At 45.4% G+C, this 22201-nt stretch overlaps 1 protein-coding gene across 1 annotated transcript in view; it reads right to left on the reverse strand.

Moving 5' to 3' along the window:
* Nucleotides 1-22201, reverse strand: part of SLC16A2 (solute carrier family 16 member 2) — a 243117-nt gene that overhangs the window by 22738 nt on the left and 198178 nt on the right. Inside the window, exons 2-4 of the mRNA XM_075323867.1 lie at nt 16520-16664; nt 12040-12490; nt 11366-11509 (exon numbers count right to left, since the gene is read on the reverse strand). Of these exons, the coding sequence (XP_075179982.1) occupies nt 11366-11509; nt 12040-12490; nt 16520-16664 (740 nt within the window). The remainder of the gene's footprint in view (nt 1-11365; nt 11510-12039; nt 12491-16519; nt 16665-22201) is intronic.

The raw sequence follows: 22201 nt of genomic DNA on the forward strand, positions 1-22201 counted from the left end.
AACTTTACTTGCAAATATTACTTGTAATAAAACCTCCAATCTCAGAACAGAAGCTATGCTTACATTCAGCATCCTAGCGCCAATATAGCACTGGCTTTACTTTATATATGAAAATCCTGATGGTTGGTTCTCTTTACGCATACCGTCTAAACAAGCAATGTTACCAATAATAAGGGCCCCCTTAGACGTGGCTTTTTCATTTACCAGTATAGCCTATGGGGCTGTTCACATGTGGTCTGCAGAAAACGGCAAAAGTGTCCATATTAATCCAAGAGTGGGATAAAAATCAGCAATACAAGACGATGGGTCTGTGAAAAAACAAAACAAAAACGGACAGCAATCGGATGCCATCACTGTGCTCTCTGTTTTTCACTGACTGCTAGGTGGGAGAAAGGAGAGAAACTTTATTTTTGTTTCTTCTGAGATAAATTAGTGTAACTTGGACCAAATGCCAACAAAGAAACTAGGGCAGTTTTTCTTGTACGTGATTTTTGAATTGGCCCTAAGGAGAAAGTTTTTTTTTGCAAAACCAAAGAACCTGTCTATACATTACGCACAGACAGTAAGGGTACTTTCACACTTGCGTTAATTACCTTCTGGCGCAATCCGCCCTTTTGGAAAACAGCTGAATCCGTTAACGGATTCCGCTGTTTCCCATAGACTTGTATGGATGACGGATTGTGCCAAAAGTACCTGCGCTGCTTCCGCTGGCCGACGCTGCGTTGCTTCCGCCGGGTGGAAGGAACGCAGCATGTAACGTTTTTTGAGCGGCGGAATCCTTTATTTTTCACTGCGCATGCTCATCTTTTTTGCACTGCGCATGCTCATCTTTTTTTTTTTTTTAATCACAGAAACTTTATTTTGTCTCTCGGTGAGCGAACGTTCAGCTGATCGCCCGGCAGCCGACTTTTGAGAGCGCTCAGCTGATCGCCCGGCAGCTGGCTTTTGAGAGCGCTCAGCTGATTGCTCAGCAGCCGGCTGTTGAGAGCGCTCAGCTGAGCGCCCGGCAGCCGGCTTTTGAGAGCGCTCAGCTGAGCGCCCGGCAGCCGGCTTTTGAGAGCGCTCAGCTGAGCGCCCGGCAGCCGGCTTTTGAGAGCGATCAGCTGAGCGTTCACAATAGTCTGCTGCCGGTAAAACTGTAAAGAAGAAAAAAAAGAAAAAAAAAAAGCTTTCCGTTGTTTTGTACCATCCGTTGTGCCATTATATGCAACGCATCCGTTGCATCCGTCACACAACGCAATGCAACGGATGCCGTGCAACGCAAGTGTGAAACTAGCCTAAGGCTGTGTGCCCACGGGGGCTCGTACCTGCGGATGTATCCGCAGGTACGAGCGCATGTTTCCCGCAGCTGCCAGTCGGCGTCCGCAGCTATTTTTAGCTGCGAGATTACAGCGGAAAAGCTGCAGGAAACATGCGGACATTCATGCGAATTACCTGCGGACGTCCCGGCCTCTATCTCCATAGTGGAGGGCCGGGACATCCGCGGGTAATTCCGCATGAATAATTGACATGCAATTATACGTGCGGATGCGGACATCCGCAGCATGTTCGTCAGCCGCACTTTCCGCAGCGTGGACACAGCACTCCCCATGTCCCATAGGATAACATTGGGAGTGACTGTACATGCTAAAACCTGCGGATTTATCTGGAAAATCCAGATAAATCCGCATGTTTTCCGCGGCAAAATCCGCAGATGCAAGCTCCCGTGGGCACATAGCCTAAGGCTGCTTTCACACTACGTTTTTTTTTAACATGCGTCCTGAACGTTTTTTTGCTGCAAAAGCAGATCCAGTACAAATGCGTTTTCATTTCAATGCATTTGCAATGGACTTGCTTCAACATGCGTTTGCGTGCAGTTTTGTCAGAATCCAGCAACTTGCAGTTTTTTAACATTGATTAAAAACGCTACTTTTAGCATTTTTGAGCTGCGTCCAAATACTGCAAATTGCTGGATCCTGACAAAACTGCACGCAAACGCATGTGAACGCTGGTATGCTGATAGACAGGATCCTGTTTGGTGTACTGAGCATGCCCAGAAACCACAGAAAGTGAGTTAGTCTCTCCCTCTCTCTCGTCCTCCTCTCTCTCGTCCTCTTCTCCCTCTCTCCTCTCTCTCTTGCTCTCTCCTCTCTCTCTTGCTCTCTCTTTTGCTCTCTTGCTCTCTCTTTTGCTCTCTTGCTCTCTCTTTTGCTCTCTTGCTCTCTCTTTTGCTCTCTTGCTCTCTCTTTTGCTCTCTTGCTCTCTCTTTTGCTCTCTTGCTCTCTCTTTTGCTCTCTTGCTCTCTCTTTTGCTCTCTTGCTCTCTCTCTCTCTCTTGCTCTCTCTCTCTCTCTTGCTCTCTCTCTCTCTCTTGCTCTCTCTCTCTCTCTTGCTCTCTCTCTCTCTCTCTCTCTCTTGCTCTCTCTCTCTCTCTCTCTCTTGCTCTCTCTCTCTCTCTCTCTCTTGCTCTCTCTCTCTCTCTCTCTCTTGCTCTCTCTCTCTCTCTCTCTTGCTCTCTCTCTCTCTCTCTCTCTTGCTCTCTCTCTCTCTCTCTCTCTTGCTCTCTCTCTCTCTCTCTCTCTTGCTCTCTCTCTCTCTCTCTCTCTTGCTCTCTCTCTCTCTCTCTCTCTTGCTCTCTCTCTCTCTCTCTCTCTTGCTCTCTCTCTCTCTCTCTCTCTTGCTCTCTCTCTCTCTCTCTCTCTTGCTCTCTCTCTCTCTCTCTCTCTTGCTCTCTCTCTCTCTCTCTCTCTTGCTCTCTCTCTCTCTCTCTCTCTTGCTCTCTCTCTCTCTCTCTCTCTTGCTCTCTCTCTCTCTCTCTTGCTCTCTCTCTCTCTCTCTTGCTCTCTCTTGCTCTCTCTCTTGCTCTCTCTTGCTCTCCCCCTCGTCCTCTTCTCCCCCTCGTCCTCTTCTCTCCCCTCGTCCTCTTCTCCCCCTCGTCCTCTTCTCCCCCTCGTCCTCTTCTCCCCCTCGTCCTCTTCTCCCCCTCGTCCTCTTCTCCCCCTCGTCCTCTTCTCCCCCTCGTCCTCTTCTCCCCCTCGTCCTCTTCTCCCCTCGTCCTCTTCTCCCCCTCGTCCTCTTCTCCCCCTCGTCCTCTTCTCCCCCTCGTCCTCTTCTCCCCCTCGTCCTCTTCTCCCCCTCGTCCTCTTCTCCCCCTCGTCCTCTTCTCCCCCTCGTCCTCTTCTCCCCCTCGTCCTCTTCTCCCCCTCGTCCTCTTCTCCCCCTCTTCTCTCTCCCCCCTCTTCTCTCTCCCCCTCTTCTCCCTCCCCCTCTTCTCCCTCCCCCTCTTCTCCCTCCCCCTCTTCTCTCTCCCCCTCTTCTCTCTCCCCCTCTTCTCTCTCCCCCTCTTCTCTCTCCTCCTCTTCTCTCTCCTCCTCTTCTCTCTCTCCTCTTTCTCTCTCTTTCTCTCCTCTTTCTCTCTTGCTCTCGCTCTCTTCCCCTCTTTCTCTTTGTCCTCTTTTTTTTCCCCCAGCGGCATCTGAATTTCCAGTCTGTCACGTTCTGTTCCACTGACTCCCGATCACATGACTCCAATGCCCGCTTATAAACTTCCAAGTGGCAGGATCCTGTAAAATAACACATGCGTTTGCATGCATTTTTCTTTAGAAAAACAGGATCCGCTTTTGCAGCAAAAAAAATGTTCATAACGCATGTTAAAAAACGTAGTGTGAAAGCAGCCTAAGGCAGTACACAGACTTTACACCTGCCCACTGTGTGTCACATCATACACAGACCTGATTTATAACACTATGCTCCCTTCTCAACGTGAAATTCACTTTTAATGAATATTCAGTTATTTCAAGGAAATTTAAAAACCAATAAAATATTCTCCTGTCTGTACCCACATGTCATGATTTAAAAGTCTTGTTATATAGGGTCTGGGCTCTAGACCCGTTACACGTCAGCGGTATAAAATTTCCTGTAACCTATACAGCCTCTTATAAAACCTCAAACTTTGGCTGGCCAAGAAACTCGCTAAACATAGCACTTCATTTCCAAAATCCAGCAGGGACCTTCTTTATGCTGTAACTCTGGATAAAGAAATGAATGTTACCCTATAAATTACAATGCAACAGCTGCACCACATAAAAGTGAAATATTAACAATCTGCCTGGGCTAACAAAAACCGTGGATAAAGCAGCCTAACCACTCCAAAGAGTATTTATCAATATTTTTTGTGTGAAAATCAGGGTAAAACGTGCCTGGCAAGAAAAAACAAAAATAACATTGTGTTGACTGATAACCCAAAAAGCGCAAATTAATGAACTTGCTGTCAATGCATTTTCACATGGCGGAAAATGTAGAAAAAAAATGCCTCGGCTGCTTCAAATTAGTGTACAAAGTCAGGGGAATTTACAGGTTTGCACATCCCCAAAATCAAGCAAGAAACGATGTGTGAATATAGCTACTAAGGTCTTCCCTTCATTTGGTGATTTTTCAGATCATCATCATCCAGTGCTAGATTTATAAAAATGGACATCGCCAAAATAAAAATAAAAAGCACGTACCAAATTAACACGATTGGTTTATATCTAATTGTACTGGCCGCCATTGGAAGTTCAGCCCGATTCACACTTTTCATAGATTCACACGGAACACAAGACAGAAGGCACAAAATCTTACTTTGCGTATAGTTTACTTTGGTATGAAACAAAAACAATAGTGTATGAAAGGTTACATAGTATCTTATACTGCGAAAACCTGGCTATGTGTATTGCTACTAATTAAAGGGACCATATATTATAAATTAAAAAAAAAAATAATATCACATGGGGGATATGGGGTTAATCTGCAGGTACTGGTCTGAATATGTGCAGCCACTGCACTGAAAGCCTGGCTACTGGGAGGAAATTAAAGGGTTATTACTATCTCCAAGATCCTCTCTCAATATATAGTAGGTGTAATGATAAAATAATATAAGCAAATACCTCCAGTTAGGAATGTAATATTGTTCTCTTGATAGAGCCATGTCTCTTTCCTCATATGCAGGGCATTGCAGAAGCTTAGGTATCCATGGTTACGACCACTAGTAATTAACTAATGTAAGCCCGCAATCGTAAGACCCTCTCCATTCTATCATTGTTAGTTTGTTCAGTGTAATTATATTTGTATTGGGTATGTAACCACTTATGTACAGCAGCGGGAATCAATGGTGCATCAATTTTGTGCACTGCATTCAATGAGTGAAAAACACAGTGAAAAATGCAGAAATAATTGACATGCTGCGAAAAACGCAGCTACAAAAAAACGCTGTGTGTGGACAGCGCTTCTGAAAACCCACAGACATTGCTGGGGAAGCAAAGTCACAGCGGTTTCAGCACAAAAACGCGGTAAAAACGCAGCAAAAACGTCTAGTGCGCACAGGGCCTATGTCTCCCAGCAGACGCTGGCTTTCAGTCACTGGGGTGTGGCTTTATTCACCGCTCAGTGCACAGGGGGTAGCAGCTGATAAACACTCTGGCCATACGCTCAGTGGGCACATGGGTTTATGATGTTGGTGAGTTGTTTCAGTCTATAGTTTCAGTCTTATATTTCTTGGTGTTTCAAGTGCTAAAGAAGTGTACCGATTTGGCAGGCTTCTCGTCTCTGGGCAGACAAGGACTTCTAGTAACATGTTACTTCTGAATTTTCGGGCCCAATGGGATTGTTTGTACAGTTTAGGGATGTGACCAAAACCCATATTTAGCCCCTCCAGGAGTCCTGAGTGGGATCACTTTACCAAACAAGCTGTTGAAAATCCAACCCACCCTCCCTCTCTATCTAATTGTTGTCGCATTTGCTTTCTTAGGGTACCGTCACACTTTAGCGACGCTCCAGCGATCTGACCTGGTCAGGATCGCTGGTGCGTCGCTACATGGTCGCTGGTGAGCTGTCAATCAGGCAGATCTCACCAGTGACCAGCCACCAGCGACGCTGCACTTGGTAACTAAGGTAAATATCGGGTAACCAAGGGCTTGGTTACCCGACATTTACCTTGGTTACCAGTGCACACCGCTTATCGCTGGCTCCCTGCACTCCTAGCCAGAGTACACATCGGGTTAATAAGCAAACCGCTGTGCTTATTTACCCGATGTGTACTCCAGATACGTGTGCAGGGAGCCGGCACTGGCAGCCTGAGAGCGGCGGTGCTAGTAATTAATGTAAATATCGGGTAACCAAGAAAGGGCTTTGCTTGGTTACCCGATATTTACCTTAGTTACAGCTTACCGCAGGCTGCCAGACGCCAGCTCCCTGCTCATTCAGATCGTTGCTCTCTCGCTGTCACACACAGCGATGTGTGCTTCATAGTGGGAGAGCAACGTCAAAAAAACGAACCAGAGCTGTGTGTAACGAGCAGTGATCTCACAGCAGGGGCCAGATCGCTGCTCAGTGTCACACACAGAGAGATCGCTAATGAGGTCACTGCTGCGTCACAAAATCTGTGACTCAGCAGTGATCTCACTAGCGATCTCACTATGTGTGAAGCACCCCTTAGAGGGATGTAACGCCTGACCTTTAGCTGGGTGGTTTAAGCTTATTTGAGCAGTACATTTAGGTGCCTTCAGTCAGTTATGAGCTGTCTTGTTTGTAAAGGATTCAAGAATATTAGTGTACTTATAAGTTTTAATAAAACACATTATTATATTTAGCTCTGAATAAAGCCGTGTGGCCTGGTTTATCCAATATCTGATGTTATATCTTTATTAATATACTTCTTAGAGTATTTTATGTGTAGCATTTATAATCCCATGTAATCGCACCTCGGCACCGACTGATAAATGGCTCTGTACTGATGAAACATTGAGCCAGCTGTCAATCAGAGCTAAGGCGGGATTACAGCCATCACTTACTATGTACTGAAAGGTGACTGAAGCCACACCTCTATAACTGAAAGCTCGAGGCTGCTGGGAGGAATAAAGTTCATTTCCTCCGGTTAGCGGTGCTCTCAATGCAGTGGACAGGCAGTGTTAGGACATTTTTAACCTGCATATTAACCCCATATCTATAGGATAACTCAAGTGAGTAGCAGGTACTGGTGCTTGAGAGTGGGGACCGGCTTATTTAGCACATGGAGGAGTCTATAATACACATGTTTGGCCAGTTTCCCTTTAAAGGCCCTGTCACACTAAGCAACATCGCTAGCAACATCGCTGCTAACGAACAACTTTTGTGACGTTGCTAGCGATGTTGCTGTGTGTGACATCCAGCAACAACCTGGCCCCTGCTGTGAGGTCGTTGGTTGTTGCTGAATGTCCTGGGCCATTTTTTAGTTGTTGCTGTCCTGCTGTGAAGCACAGATCGCTGTGTGTGACAGCGAGACAGCAACAACTAAATGTGCAGGCAGCAGGAGCCGGCTTCTGCAGAGGCTGGTAACCAATGTAAACATCGGGTAACCAAGAAGCCCTGTCCTTGGTTACCCGATATTTACCTTTGATACCAGCCTCCCCCGCTCTCACTGCCTGTGCTGCCGGCTCCTGCTCTGTGCACATGACATGTAGCTAGCTGCAGGACACATCGGGTTAATTAACCTGATGTGTGCTGTAAGTAGGAGAGCAGGGAGCCAGCGCTCAGTGTGCGCTGCTCCCTGCTCTGTGCACATGTAGCTAGCTGCAGGACACATCGGGTTAATTAACCTGATGTGAAGCACAGATCGCTGTGTGTGACAGCGAGACAGCAACAACTAAATGTGCAGGCAGCAGGAGCCGGCTTCTGCAGAGGCTGGTAACCAATGTAAACATCGGGTAACCAAGAAGCCCTGTCCTTGGTTACCCGATATTTACCTTTGATACCAGCCTCCCCCGCTCTCACTGCCTGTGCTGCCGGCTCCTGCTCTGTGCACATGACATGTAGCTAGCTGCAGGACACATCGGGTTAATTAACCTGATGTGTGCTGTAAGTAGGAGAGCAGGGAGCCAGCGCTCAGTGTGCGCTGCTCCCTGCTCTGTGCACATGTAGCTAGCTGCAGGACACATCGGGTTAATTAACCTGATGTGAAGCACAGATCGCTGTGTGTGACAGCGAGACAGCAACAACTAAATGTGCAGGCAGCAGGAGCCGGCTTCTGCAGAGGCTGGTAACCAATGTAAACATCGGGTAACCAAGAAGCCCTGTCCTTGGTTACCCGATATTTACCTTTGATACCAGCCTCCCCCGCTCTCACTGCCTGTGCTGCCGGCTCCTGCTCTGTGCACATGACATGTAGCTAGCTGCAGGACACATCGGGTTAATTAACCTGATGTGTGCTGTAAGTAGGAGAGCAGGGAGCCAGCGCTCAGTGTGCGCTGCTCCCTGCTCTGTGCACATGTAGCTAGCTGCAGGACACATCGGGTTAATTAACCTGATGTGTGCTGTAAGTAGGAGAGCAAGGAGCCAGCGCTCAGTGTGCGCTGCTCCCTGCTCTGTGCACATGTAGCTGCAGCATACATCGGGTAATTAACCCGATGTGTGCTGTAGCTAGGAGAGCAAGGAGCCAGCGCTAAGTGTGCGCTGCTCCCTGCTCTCTGCACGTGTAGCTCCGTGCAGTGGTAACCAAGGTAAATATCGGGTTGGTTACCGATATTTACCTTAGTTACCAAGCGCAGCATCTTCCACGCGGCGCTGGGGGCTGGTCACTGGTTGCTGGTGAGCTCACCAGCAACTCGTGTAGTGACGCTCCAGCGATCCCTGCCAGGTCAGGTTGCTGGTGGGATCGCTGGAGCGTCGCAGTGTGACAGCTCACCAGCAACCTCCTAGCAACTTACCAGCGATCCCTATCGTTGTTGGGATCGCTGGTAAGTTGCTTAGTGTGACGGTACCTTAAGTCGCGCACCAAGGTTACACATGTTATGGAATCAGCAGGGGTTCTTATATCATTCCCATGATACAGAAGACATGATAAGGAGATCAGCAGACTGGATCTAACGCTGCATGGGATTTTGATTCTGAGGACATTGATAAGCAGCAGCTCAAACAATCACCCAGCTTTCTAAATACCCTGCAGATAACTGATCCCGTCTGTAACTAGCTAGCTTTCCAAAATAATATATATATACATACAACCTATATGATCCTGTGTCATGAAAAGTACAGAAAGTAAATGTTGACACATTGCTTGTGAAGGAACAAATGTTCAAGGGCAGCCGCTGACATCTGTAATGTCAGGATGACTCATTATCCTGATCTGCACCAGAATCCCAAAAAAAGAAAAAAAAAAGCCATGGTTGCTACGGTTACTCTTTTGCAAAATAAGTGCGAAGCTGCTGACCACTTTGCACCAGTCTGCAGAAGCTCTCACTCTCTAATGCAACTTAAGGGGCAATAATATATAGAGAAGGGTTACGTAATGCAGAAAATCAAAACAAGACACTATATAGAAGTAATACTGCCAAACTAACCAGTGTTACATCATAGGAATATGTCTGTGCTGGAGGTCTTCACTATATTAAAGGGTGTCCCACCCCTGCGATCGCCACGAATCCTTAGAATGAAGAGCTGCAGGTCCCTGCACAACACGTGGGGGTAATGGCCGCCATGAAGAGTAAAGCGGTAAAAGGAGACACTGTAATAAAGCTTCATTCTCAGGGTTAGTGGCGGTCAAGGCAATGTGCAAGCACCATATATGATGAGAAGAACCTTAAAATAAATTCTTAGTAGCCCTGCAGCTAAAGTGGCTTTCCCAAAAAAAACCCAAACCTTATCAGGTATCCACAGTAAATATGATCACGTTTGAACGAGTACCCACGGTAGAGCGTGCATGCATTCAAGGTCTATGGGAGTGACAGCAGAGTACGGTGTGCAGCTGTCACACAAAGTTTTGCACAAACTTCATCGACTGTCATGGCGGCGTTGGGATCTGTTTAGATTGCAGATTTTGACACTCCGCCCAATGGTTTCTCTGGTGCCTGGAATCAAATCAGGGAGACTCGGGCGTCAACCTGCTGTGCGCGAATTCATCAACAGGCCAGCAAGAGTTAATTTCTGCTTGTTTGCTTGCCCCTTTGATTACATGTTGTGGGGAGACCTATCACATCTGCTCTGCTCCTATTTATTCTTGTTGAATCCTTCCACACATGCCAGCTATAGTTTGTTTTTTGTTGGTCTCTGAAGTGTGGGTTTCCCACATTTTCTGGAGAAAGTGGTGCTTATTACTTGATGTGATTGTTGCATTTACCCGTTGTTTTGTAGCTTCCCTCCTGCTTTTGTGTTTCCTCCTGAAACTCTTATGGTCTTAACCTTTGTGTGTGTGTCTGCGGTGTGACAGAGTTTTGGTTTTCCCTTGTCTGTCTTTATCTGTGGTTTCATCAGACTACTGTCCCGTCTCTCCCTGGGGGGAGGGGGAAATCAGATCAGGACTGGTCAGGAAGGAGACTCAGGCATCTCCACCTTCAGGAGTATCCTTAAGATTAAGGATAACATAGGGCCCTCTAGCTCGAGGGACATCTTAGGACCCAGGTTTCCCACTATCCCACAGTAATCGTGACAGCGGCAATCTACAGTAAATCAGCCCTATAGACACTGAAAAAAGGGGATACCTGCAAGCTTGACCGCTATTCTATAAAACCAGGGTACACAGCACCCCATCCCTAGGGGTCAAAAGTCAGACAATTAGTACCTATCTGATCAGCAGGTGATGATTTAATTTTAGAAAGAGCTGTAATATGGGAGAGAAAAAGGCGCAATAGGGTCTTACCCGATTTACTGGGTAGAAGAGTAAAGGAGTAGTGCACAAACCTGATCGGGTTGTGCCAGTCACAACCCCTTCATAGACGTAAATGAGAGCCTTAGCGGTCCAGCAGCGGCCCCGTTTCAGAGCGGGGTATCAAGGAAAAAAAAAATCTGGAGAAAAACAGGTTTTTTGCCGCGCTGAAAACCACGAACATCAATGTCATAAAAACAATGTTCTTGTTATTGAAGTAATGCCAACGCGTTTCAGAGACTCATCTGTCTCCTTCCTCAGGGAAAAAAGAAGTCTTTTTCCCTGAGGAAGGAGACAGATGAGTCTCTGAAACGCGTTGGAATTACTTCAATAAAAAGAACATTGTTTTATGACATTGATGTTCGTGGTTTTCAGCGCGGCAAAAAACCTGTTTTTCTCCTTAATTTTAGGAAGGCAGTGGAAGGAACTATGCTGCCATTACAACATTGATGTAGGGTAAGTTAAGAGCTTCGGAAATTCTTGCCTAGTGCTATATTCTGGCTGACATGACTGTTTGCCAAGCATTTATGAAGAGGCTGAAATTCGTTTTCCATCCCTGTTCTGGAAGTAACAAGTCCTACTGCTGCCACGTTCCAGGGAACTCCAATTTCCAATGCATGACTCTTGGGAAACGGTGTACTAGGCAGCTGCCACTTATACATTATTATTGTGGCTACTCATAAAAACTTAATGTAAGGTGCCAATATACTTCCTAAAACTTTATTAACGCCAATACCTGCAAGTAAATCTTCTTTAGACCAGGAATGCAGTCACCAATTTTGCCAGATGCAAGTCGCCCAACGCCAGATGCTGCTCCAATGCACACCAACAGTATCCATTCCTTAGAGTTGTTCTCAAATTTCTGCTCCACAAACTTTATCTAAAAGAACAGAAAACCAGTAAACAAATACTTTGTAGCATTGACTTTCATAGTGAAGTTGTGACTTCTGCATAATATATTTTATTACCTCTTTTTTTTTTTTTTTTATAGTAAATGAGTTTAGTATACGATAGATCACACAGGAGTGAAAGATTGGCAATTTACAGTTGGTGTGAATTGATTTGCAGCTCCCAGTTCTTCAGCCACATGGTTTCCCCGGCTGTTTTTACAAGAAGAGCCACGGGTGTCGTCAGGTGAGAGGCAGTTCTCAGGGCTCCCGTCCAGTGACCACAGATTGCCGACATGGGTCCTGCAAATCAATTTGCACTACCTCTTGCAGCAATGCTACTGCTAGCTTTCTATAAGCAGAACACAGGGGCCGAGGTGTCTCTGCTGTAGTATCAGACAAAGTGCATGCTAACAGGCAGTGGTGAAGCGGGAGCGCTGCTCCAGAGACTATTACTATGTCAGCTACTATAGCAGGTGCATGGCGGTGACATACATTTAGACCATTTGTGACATTTACGTACCAGGTGTACATAGGGAACAAAATACCCCAAAACCGTTGTAGCAATACCACATGCCCAGATTCTGTAGGTCTTCTTCCTGAATACTTGCATGCTGAAATACTTCCGCGCATGTGCCAGATACTGCTGGGTCTTGCTCCTTCCTGCCAAATTCTCTTTAACATCTACCGGGGGTGGCAGAAGTGGCTTAAAGGTCAGCGACAGGAAAATCTGGATGAACATGAAAACGCTGAGCACTTGAAAAGTATGTGCCAATCCGATAGCTTTACCAATTGTCTTCAGCATAAAAGGAAAGCATATAGTGAACACACAACTGCCCCCAGCCACAATGCCATTCACAAGACCAAGGCGCTTCTTGAAATAATGACCAAGAATGACCAGTGAGGGCTGGAAAGCAAAGGAGGAGCCACATCCAAAGAGGATCCCATAGGTAAAATAGCGGACACCTAGAGAACTGTGGAGAAGAAGAAAATTATATACATATCTAAACAATATCAAACAAATAACAACAGTGTTGTATGCATTGTACTTAGCACTGACATTTTCTAACCAGCAGCCTACTCTGGTGGGGGACATGCTGGGGTATAGGGGTACACAGAGTAGCAATCAACGGACAGAATTCGGAAGACACACTGCTGACATGCGAGCGCTATCAGTTTATTTCATGGATTAATTCACTTTAATTGATGAGTTTCATCTGCAAATCAGATCAAGAACGGAGACATCTTTTCTTAAAAAAATAAAAACAAAAAAAACCCCTTAGAATGTGAACATACCCATTGCATATATTGGTACATGGTCTGTGAAAAACATAGATAAAGCATAAAGTAATAGTAAAAGTCTGAACGAGGTCTAGCTGTCACACACCAGTGATAAAGGAGGAGAGGGGACAGGGCCAACCTCTTACCATTTATATTATATGGGAAACAAAATAGGATCAATGAAAAAGGAGATTAAAGGGGTGGTCCACTACTTAGTTTTTCAAGCCACATCGATATAACGTACAGAAACAAGGCTTCTCTCAAATACCTTGTGTTGGCGATAATGCCTCTGAGCCGCAATATTGCAGTCTGCTCATCCCCATAACATGACCCCAGGGCTTTGTGACCTCTGATGTCCAGCGATGTCACGTCAACTGAGGCGGGCCGCAGTCTTCCTGAGTAACTGTGGGCAGCGTTTCACCGCTTGTCACAGCCCAGCATGTCGTGCACTCTCTCGTTCGCTGCAGAGCGCCGCAAGCAGGAGCGATGCTGGGCTGTGATGAGCGGTGAAACGCCGCCCACCTCACAGTCACTCACGGACACTGGGGCCTGCCTCAGTGATGTCAGGTCAACTGGAAGTTGACGTGACATCAACAGATCTCAGAGGTCACAGAGCTTTGGGGGGGGGAGGGTCACGTGATGGGGATGAGCGGACCGCAATAGCGCCGCTCACAGGCACTATTGCCAACACAAAAGTATTTGAGAGAAGCCTTGTTTCTGAAGTTCTAGCGATGTGGCCAGCAATGCTAACTAGTGAACCACCTCTTTAAGGAAGAGTCTTAACTAATTAAAAGCACTAAAAATCCTATTCGAGCTTTTGGTGGTCAATCTTCATTACTGAACATTTTATTTAGGGTCATTGATCCTGATCTAGCTGCAAAATCATTTTTTGTCTACTTATTTACCATGTTTTTAGTTGTCTTTAGCTCTCATTTTTACTACTTATAGCTGTTCTACATCTGTATTCTACATCATTGACAAGTAGTGCTCAACATCACGTTCTACGCAAAGTTCTCGCTAATTATCAACATGATCATCATGGTTTACCATGTTTTTGTACAAAGATATCATGACTGCAGGACCAGTGTCATGTTTTTCCTCGAACCAGTTCTAATCACATTCACTAGAACTACTTCTATAAATTACAGTATAATTACTGAATTTCTTCCAGTGTCACAGTGGCGCATCTTCTGCGAAATGTGTACATGTGGACTCACCGGGAAAACTGCAGATCAATACAGAAACAAACTAACGTAAAGGGAAACAAATCTGCAGAGTCCATGTTTGCTTGGACTTTTATATGCATTTTCATTAGGATGTGCTGGAGTCCACGCATGCAGCAGTAATGACGATGTCAAAGTGACCAACTCAATTCTGTAAAAATTGTTTGCAATGAAAAAAAGCTGCTGATGGAACTCTAAAAAGAGAAAATAACAGGGGTCACAGTGTTGGCACCATATTTTCTTTAAGGTATAAAGCATGGTACTTTGTACTGGGAGAGATGAGACAGTGGTCAACGCAAAGTCCAGGGCACGCTGAAAATGGTGAGCTGCACAACGTATGACCAGAGCGTATGATGGTGCTGGGGTGGCTCAGTGGTTAGCACTGGGGTTCTGGGTTCAAATACCACAAAGGACGACACCTACAGGAGTTTGTATGTTCTCCCCGTGTTTGCGTGGGTTTCCTCCCACACTCCAAAAACATACTGATAGGGAGTTTAGATTGTGAGCCCCAATGGGGACAGGGTTGCCGAAGTGTGTGAAGCACTATGGAATTAATAGCGCTATATAAGTGATTATTATTATTAATAAATACAATTTTCAATGTCACTACTTAAAAAGGTTTTCCAGTCTCAAAAGAAAAGTCTGCAATCACTGTGTGACTTCACACACTTTGGTGGTGGTGTTACAGTGTGGGCAGGTGTGTCTAGTCAATACAGAACGGCCCTACACTTTGTGAATGGTAAAGTGACAAGCTCTTACTACGCGAAGAACATAATTAATCTAGTCATTTTGCCTCTGCATGAACAACTGGCCAAATTTCATCTTCATAGACGATAATGATCCTGCTCATCAAGGTTGCATCAGTAGGGAGCGGCTGCTGGAGACTGGGTACCTCAATGGAGTGGCCTCCACTTTCTCTAGACCTGAATGCCATAGAAAACTTAAGGATTCAGCTGAGTCGCCATGCAGAGGTTCGTAACTCTGTACCCCAGAACCTCAGTGACCTGAGGGCCACCCTTCAAGAAGAATGGGATACCATGTCTCAGCAGATAATAACTCCACTTGTGAACAGCAGGAGACGTCGTTATCAAGCTGTAATTGATGCTCAAGGCAACATAACAAGTTGCTTAGACCTTGCCATTATTTTTGGAGGTATACCCACCACTGTTGTTGGCTTTTGTTTCAACATATTATTTGAGATGAGGAAATCACATTTCATGCTTCCACTTAAATGCCCGACTTCCATGATAAAATAACACTGTAGCATTATTTTTTTACATTTTACACAAATTTCAGCCGAAAGCCAAATATCCCCAATTTTTATGAGCAGTGTATGACTACTAGGCTGTTGAGTTCGGGTCAGAAGATCTGCGCCTGGTCCAGTGCTCATGGTCTGTACTTGGACTGTGAATGTTGGATGTGTGACACAGGCCTTGCAGTTGACTCCCCTATATAGTAAAGTATACACTACAGATATAAAAAAGTTTACGCACCAATCTATTTTATTGCTTACCCCTTTTTGTTCTGTTTCAAAAGTAGACATAAAATGGAATCCAATTGAACCCATAATGGTCAATGGGATTCATCTGCTCAGGAAAGCAATTCTGTGAAACAGATCCAGCAAGGGGTCCATTTTCAATGTTCATAATGTAACAGAGAAACAGAACTTAAAAGGCAGGTGGTGACACAGCCTTATCCTGACTTACGGAGCTACCGAATACTGTGCAGGAAAAGCTGCTGGGTTTCACAGTACTAAACCCTCATCATTTCCCACAAAATATTTTTCTATTCCGGTGGTTTCGTTGTAAAGGATATAGGATATATTCAGTTTGTATGCTAAATTAAAAGGGTGGTTCACCTATATTTTTTTATTGTCTAGTTCGATATTATATTGAGAAACAAGGTTTCTCTCAAATACCTTGTGTTGGCAATAGTGCCTGTGAGAGGCGCTATTGCAGACCGCTGTTCCCCGCTCCGGTGACGTCACGTCAAGTGCCGCACACGTCACATCCCTGCGGCCGGCTGCAGTCTTCCTGACTCACTGAGCTGTGAGCGGCGTTTGACCGCTCGTCACAGCCCATCTGCTCCCTGCTCCCTCACAGCAGAACACTGCAAGCAGGAGACACGCTGTGCTGTCACAAGCGGTGAAACACCGCCCACAGCTCAGTGAGTCAGGAAGACTGCAGCCGGCCTTAGGGGTGTGACGTGTGCGGAACTTGACGTGACGTCACTGGAGCGGGGAACAGCGGTCTGCAATAGCGCCTCTCACAGGCACTATTGCCAACACAAGGTATTTGAGAGAAAATTGTTTCTCAATATAATATCAAACTAGACAATAAAAAAATATGGGTGAACCACCCCTTTAAAGATCTCAGAGTAGGTATCTCCTAATACAGTTTGTTTTGTGCTTTGGGGTAATATGGTCTATAATGAAGGTAAAGCATTGAGAGAAGAAGTGTACCAAACAAAGAACGTGCAAAATGTGAATCACAAGCTTACTTGGTGAAAGAACTTGACAGCAATCCAATGAAAGCCACGGCGGCTCCTCCAGATGAGGTCTTTCGACATCCCAGCCTGTCTGTGAAAATGCTGACAATCGGAGAGCAGAAGAAGATCATTCCCATGGCAAGAGATCCGACCCAAGCTGCAAGGATAAAAGACATGCGTTTAGGTGATTACAAAGCTACTCTTCAGTTCTGCTTTGGTTATTAGAATCACCAAACATGCAACCCTACCACAGTGCATGGGATAAGGGGTCTGGGTGGTTACATCTACATTTGTACCCACTGATTATAGATAATCAAAACCTCAGATAACCCTTTTAATAGATCTCGGAGAAGACGGAGCCAAATATTCCCATCTAAAACAAAAAATGAGCTCTTGCATATCCTCGCCAGGTCTAAATGCCAATTTCAATGGGTTTGTTAACAGATTCTAATGTGTATGTGGCCCTCCCGACTCTCCCCATACAGTTGTCATCTGGAGAAAGAAGAATGTGGCCTGTTAAGTTTCGGACTGTCGACTGTCATTCTCTAAGATATAAGAAATAAGAAGCCACCTGTCTGAAGAGACTGTCAGCATCATTCTCACAGAGAGCACCGGAGCATTTGGCCGGTTGACTTAGGAAAATATGGCCAATATGGCTGCTGGCCAAGCAATCAGCCAAACCAGTGTTTGGCAGACACTATGCAAGGCGTATTGGGGGGGCTTAAGTAATCTATGGAGTAACATACTCCCTTTCCATAGTGAAATCTAGCAGCATATCAGCTTGAAGTTAACTTGGTGTATTTTTACGTACAGAATACGCTGACACTATGTAATTTCATTTGAGGCGCTGAACGCCTACATACACACGGGTCAATTCTAATTTTCCGTTACTGCAGAACATGAGTGTTTGGCCTTAAATTTTGTGCTAATGAAAGACTTGTAAAGTAACGTGGTCGAGATCACCATGACATATGCAAACTTCTACCAAGAATAGCTAAAAGTGCAAATCTGTATTGTTTGTAGACTTCATTCAGGGCTACAGAAATCAAAGCATTCTCCTAACTTACTTGCGAGCCATTGCTAATTGTTTAAGTGTCTCTGCTTTGCATCAGGAGGCACTTGAAAACATGATGTCAATTTTAAAGCCTCCTTCATGGAAAACATACAAAGAAATCAGTAAAATGCAATAATTTGAGCTATGTAAATAAAGCCTCAAGCTCTTGAAAACAGAAGAGTATGCCCTATAATATTTTTATTACAAATAATCCAGGAATCTTGTCTGCTCTATTAAAGGATAAGACAACTTGATATCTAAAAAGAGAAAAATGTAAAAGAACTTAATTCTTATCCGCCTTGCGTGAGCTTCAGGAAGCTTCAAGCAGTCCATGAAAGAAAAGAAATAAGTCAGCTGCTGGGTTAGGAGTTCTCCATAACTGGTGATGAGCGAGCACTACCACGCTCGGGTCTCACAACGAGCAGTTGGACACTCAGAAGGGTGCGACTCGTGTCCGGAGTATAATGCAGGTTAATGGGTAATTTTTCCAGAAGATCTTACGGGAAAAATGCTAGAGCTCCCCATTGACTTCTATTATTCTAGGTAAACGAGTTGAATCTGTCTGAGTGTTCAAATGCTCGTTTCATGGTTGTGTTCGCTAATATTGACAGTTATTCATTGTTACCGGGGTGCTCTCATCCAGAACAGCGGCATTTTGAAAGCAAATACTACAAATGTTGGGTAACTGCAGCTCCCACCAATGGGGCAAGCATCCACTTCAAGAATGGGGAGCATGGAGATGTGTGCCCGGAATGGAGAGGTGGCTGTACCTCTTTATTTAATTAATGGGAGCTGAGAGGGCAGCTATCAAGCAAACCTCCTAAAGGTGCATTTAGATGAGATGACCTGCGAATGTTAAAACAAAACTTCAAAGGGCTAAACTTAAAATCAACTCACCCAACGACTGAGCATTATGCTCTTTCGTTGGGTGAACGGCAGCCTGTTTACACTGGCCAATTTATCAGGAAACAAGCTTGCTCCCAAAAATCATGCAGTGTAAGGGGTACTTCTCACATAGAGAGATCACTGCTGAGTCACAGGTTTTGTGAGGTACCAGTGACCCTATCAGCGATCTCGCTGTGTGTGACACTAAGCAGCGACCTGGCCCCTGCTGTGAAATCGCTGATCGTTACACACTGTTCTGGGTCATTATTTGCTCGTTGGTCTCCCGCTGTGCAGCACACATCAGTGTGTTTGACGGCGGGAGACCAACGAGCACAGACTCTGTAAGCAGCATACGCTGGTAACCAAGGTAAATATCAGGTAACTAAGTAAAGCGCTTTTTTTTAGCAACCCGATATTTACCCTGGTTACCAGCGTACACCGCTTAGTGCTGGCTCCCTGCACACGTAGCCAGGGTAAATATCGGGTAACTAAGCAAAGCGCTTTGCTTGGTTACCCGATAATTACCCTGGTTACCAGCGTACACCGCTTAGTGCTGGCTCCCTGCACACGTAGCCAGGGTAAATATCGGGTAACTAAGCAAAGCGCTTTGCTTGGTTACCCGATAATTACCCTGGTTACCAGCGTACACCGCTTAGCGCTGGCTCCCTGCATATGTAACCAGGGTACATATCGGGTTACTAAGCAAAGCGCTTTGCTTAGTAACCCGATATTTTCCCTGGCTACGTGTGCAGGGAGCCAGCGCTATGCGGTGTACGCTGGTAACCATGGTAAATATCGGGTAACCAAGCAAAGCGCTTTGCTTAGTTACCCGATATTTACCATGGTTACCAGCGTACACCGCTTAGTGCTGGCTCCCTGCACACGTAGCCAGGGTAAATATTAGGTAACTAAGCAAAGCGCTTTGCTTGGTTACCCGATAATTACCCTGGTTACCACCAGCGTACACCGCTTAGCGCTGGCTCCCTGCATATGTAACCAGGGTACACATCGGGTTACTAAGCAAAGCGCTTTGCTTAGTAACCCGATATTTTCCCTGGCTACGTGTGCAGGGAGCCAGCGCTATGCGGTGTACGCTGGTAACCATGGTAAATATCGGGTAACCAAGCAAAGCGCTTTGCTTAGTTACCCGATATTTACCATGGTTACCAGCGTACACACTTACAGGCTGCCAGCGCTGGCTCCCTGCACACGTAACCAGGGTGAATATCGAGTAACTAAGCAAAGCGCTTTGCTTAGTAACCCAATGTGTACCTTGGTTACCAAGCGCAGAGTCGCTGGTGAGATCTGCCTGATTGACAGCTCACCAGCGACCATGTAGCAACGCAACAGCGATCCTGACCAAGTCAAATCGTGGTCGGAATCGCTGGTACGTCGCTTAGTGAGACGCTACCCTAAGTGCACCTCAAGTTTCCTTATACTGATAAAAACTAGGCATATCTAAAAGATTGGAAGATACAAGAGACTAAGTAAATGGTTATCTGTGTGATGAAAAACGATACTCTATAGTGAGAGTGTACGGAGGATACCATAGCTAGCTGCAGGCACCGGCCATTTATGCAGAAGCAAAAAACATTTATTGAAATTTATACCCAATCCAATTGGGATTTCGGTGTATATCTGATCTGCTGGGAAAAACATATTCGTATATTTTAGTAGAATTTGTTGTTTTAAAACATGATTCCTATGCTCCACTACATTTGGCAACTAAAGGCAAATAAATTGGAGGAGGAATGATGACGTGTATATATACACCAGCAGAAGCATACACTGAGTCTTTTCTTCATATTTCTAGATATTTTGGGCCAAGGAGACACAATACTACCGTATGTCTCTGAGCCTGATCAGTTAACCCTAGATGTTCTGTAACAGTAATAGTGCTGTCTTAATTTGAAGTTAAAAAAACAAAAACCCCCACAATATTTAGTGCATTAGAAAGGTTGATTCATAAAGGCCCTTATAAATAGATAAACCTCTGGTGACCAGATGCATCGGAGTACACATTTCTAATTGATGGACGGCCAAGCAATACATATACTGCATGAATCGGAGTGACAGACACTCTTTGTGATGGCTCTTTGCTCTGGGTTACAGAGGTGGGTAACAAATAAACGTTCCCCAACTTCACGGCATTTCACCTACGACATGATACATTTCTATTTAGCCTTTCATTAATACAGGTTTGGGAGTGATATCAAAAGTCATGGTAAAATCCAAAACACATAGTTCCAGATCCTTAAAGTAGTACAATACTGATGGTCTTTCCTTAACCCCATAAAGAGAACCAGCAGGATTTCCATATATGTAAAGCCAGGTCTATACTGGTGCTAGGATGCTGAATATAAGCATAGCCTCTGTTCTGAGATTGGAAGTTTTTTCAGAAATACGTACAAGTTCCAGCAACGTACTGCTATTTGATTGACAGGTGTAACAGGAAGGGAATATGTGGGTCAGGTTTTGCTATCTATTCCCGCCCTTTTCTGCCTGAGCCAGAATTAACGTCTATGACGGTGACAGGGGGAGGAAGGCCAGGCAGACAAGGGCTCTGTACAGCAGAAATCATGGTCTCCTATGAATGCAGCTTGAAGCCGGCGTTGCCTGACCATCGTCAAGACAGACACCGTGATTATCAGTTGAACCCTGGCAGTCATGACAATCCACTGGCACCCCGCGATCATGTAACAGGGCCACAGATAGGAGTGGTAAGGGAGATGACCCATGACGAACATAGAACGTCATAGATCGTTAAGGGGTTAAGATCGGTTATCAATAACAGATATGAGGGGGTGCAACACCCGGCACCGCCACCAATCACTTGTTTCTGATGCAGGTCAACATTGCTCAGTTGCGCAGCACAGCTCCCTACACTGTTAATGACAGCAGCAAGGTACTGCAGATCCCGCCCTATTGATGTGCAGTACCCACCTTTGGCCATTATACCGCTGATGGAGCTGTGCTGTTCCACTCTCCAACTGAACTCTTCCAGCTGCCGCCTGCACTGGGAACAGCTGATCGGCAGGGGTGCTGGCTGTGTCGCACCCCCACTTATCTGAGATTCATGACCTAACCTATAAACATCCCAGATACTTAATTTTCAAGCAGGCTATTTTGAATAAAGATTACCAGAGGCTGATTATACATATAAGACCTGTCCGTTCATTAAAAAAAATTACCTTATGTTTTATAGGCCATGTGCTGGACACATGATTATTTTACGCACACTAAAATAAATTCAATAAGAATTAATCATCTGACACCAGTGAGTATCATACACAGATCCTATTACTTAAAATCAGATTCATGTTCAATACTTGCAAGGCTTTGGACACGTGGCTTGGTAATAGCACCGACCAGCATGTAGTGTGCAATGCTGTCAGTGTCCCTGCACCACACCCGGCAGGGACACCAACATACTTACTGCTCCAGCCGCCTAGCGGCTTTTGCTCCGGTCTCTAATGCGTCTATCAGATCTCAGATCCTGCACACACCACCAGGTCTCCTTGTAGCATACTTTGTGGGAGAGTGTGCCTCTTAAAGGGGCAGTGAGCACACTCTGTTAGTGTTTCCAGCCAATGGCTGGACAATGCAAGGTACTTAAAGCACCCTCTCCCTTAGGGAGGTTCCTGAATAACATGTTTTGGCAGTTATTCTGTACATTAGCTAGTTGTCAAGTCCCTTGAACTTGTTTTAGTTCTGTGTTCCTAAACCAGAGTCCATTAGAGGCCTGTGTTCCTAAA

The sequence above is a fragment of the Anomaloglossus baeobatrachus genome, chromosome 9, assembly GCF_048569485.1.
Source record: "Anomaloglossus baeobatrachus isolate aAnoBae1 chromosome 9, aAnoBae1.hap1, whole genome shotgun sequence".
NCBI lineage: Eukaryota > Metazoa > Chordata > Amphibia > Anura > Aromobatidae > Anomaloglossus > Anomaloglossus baeobatrachus.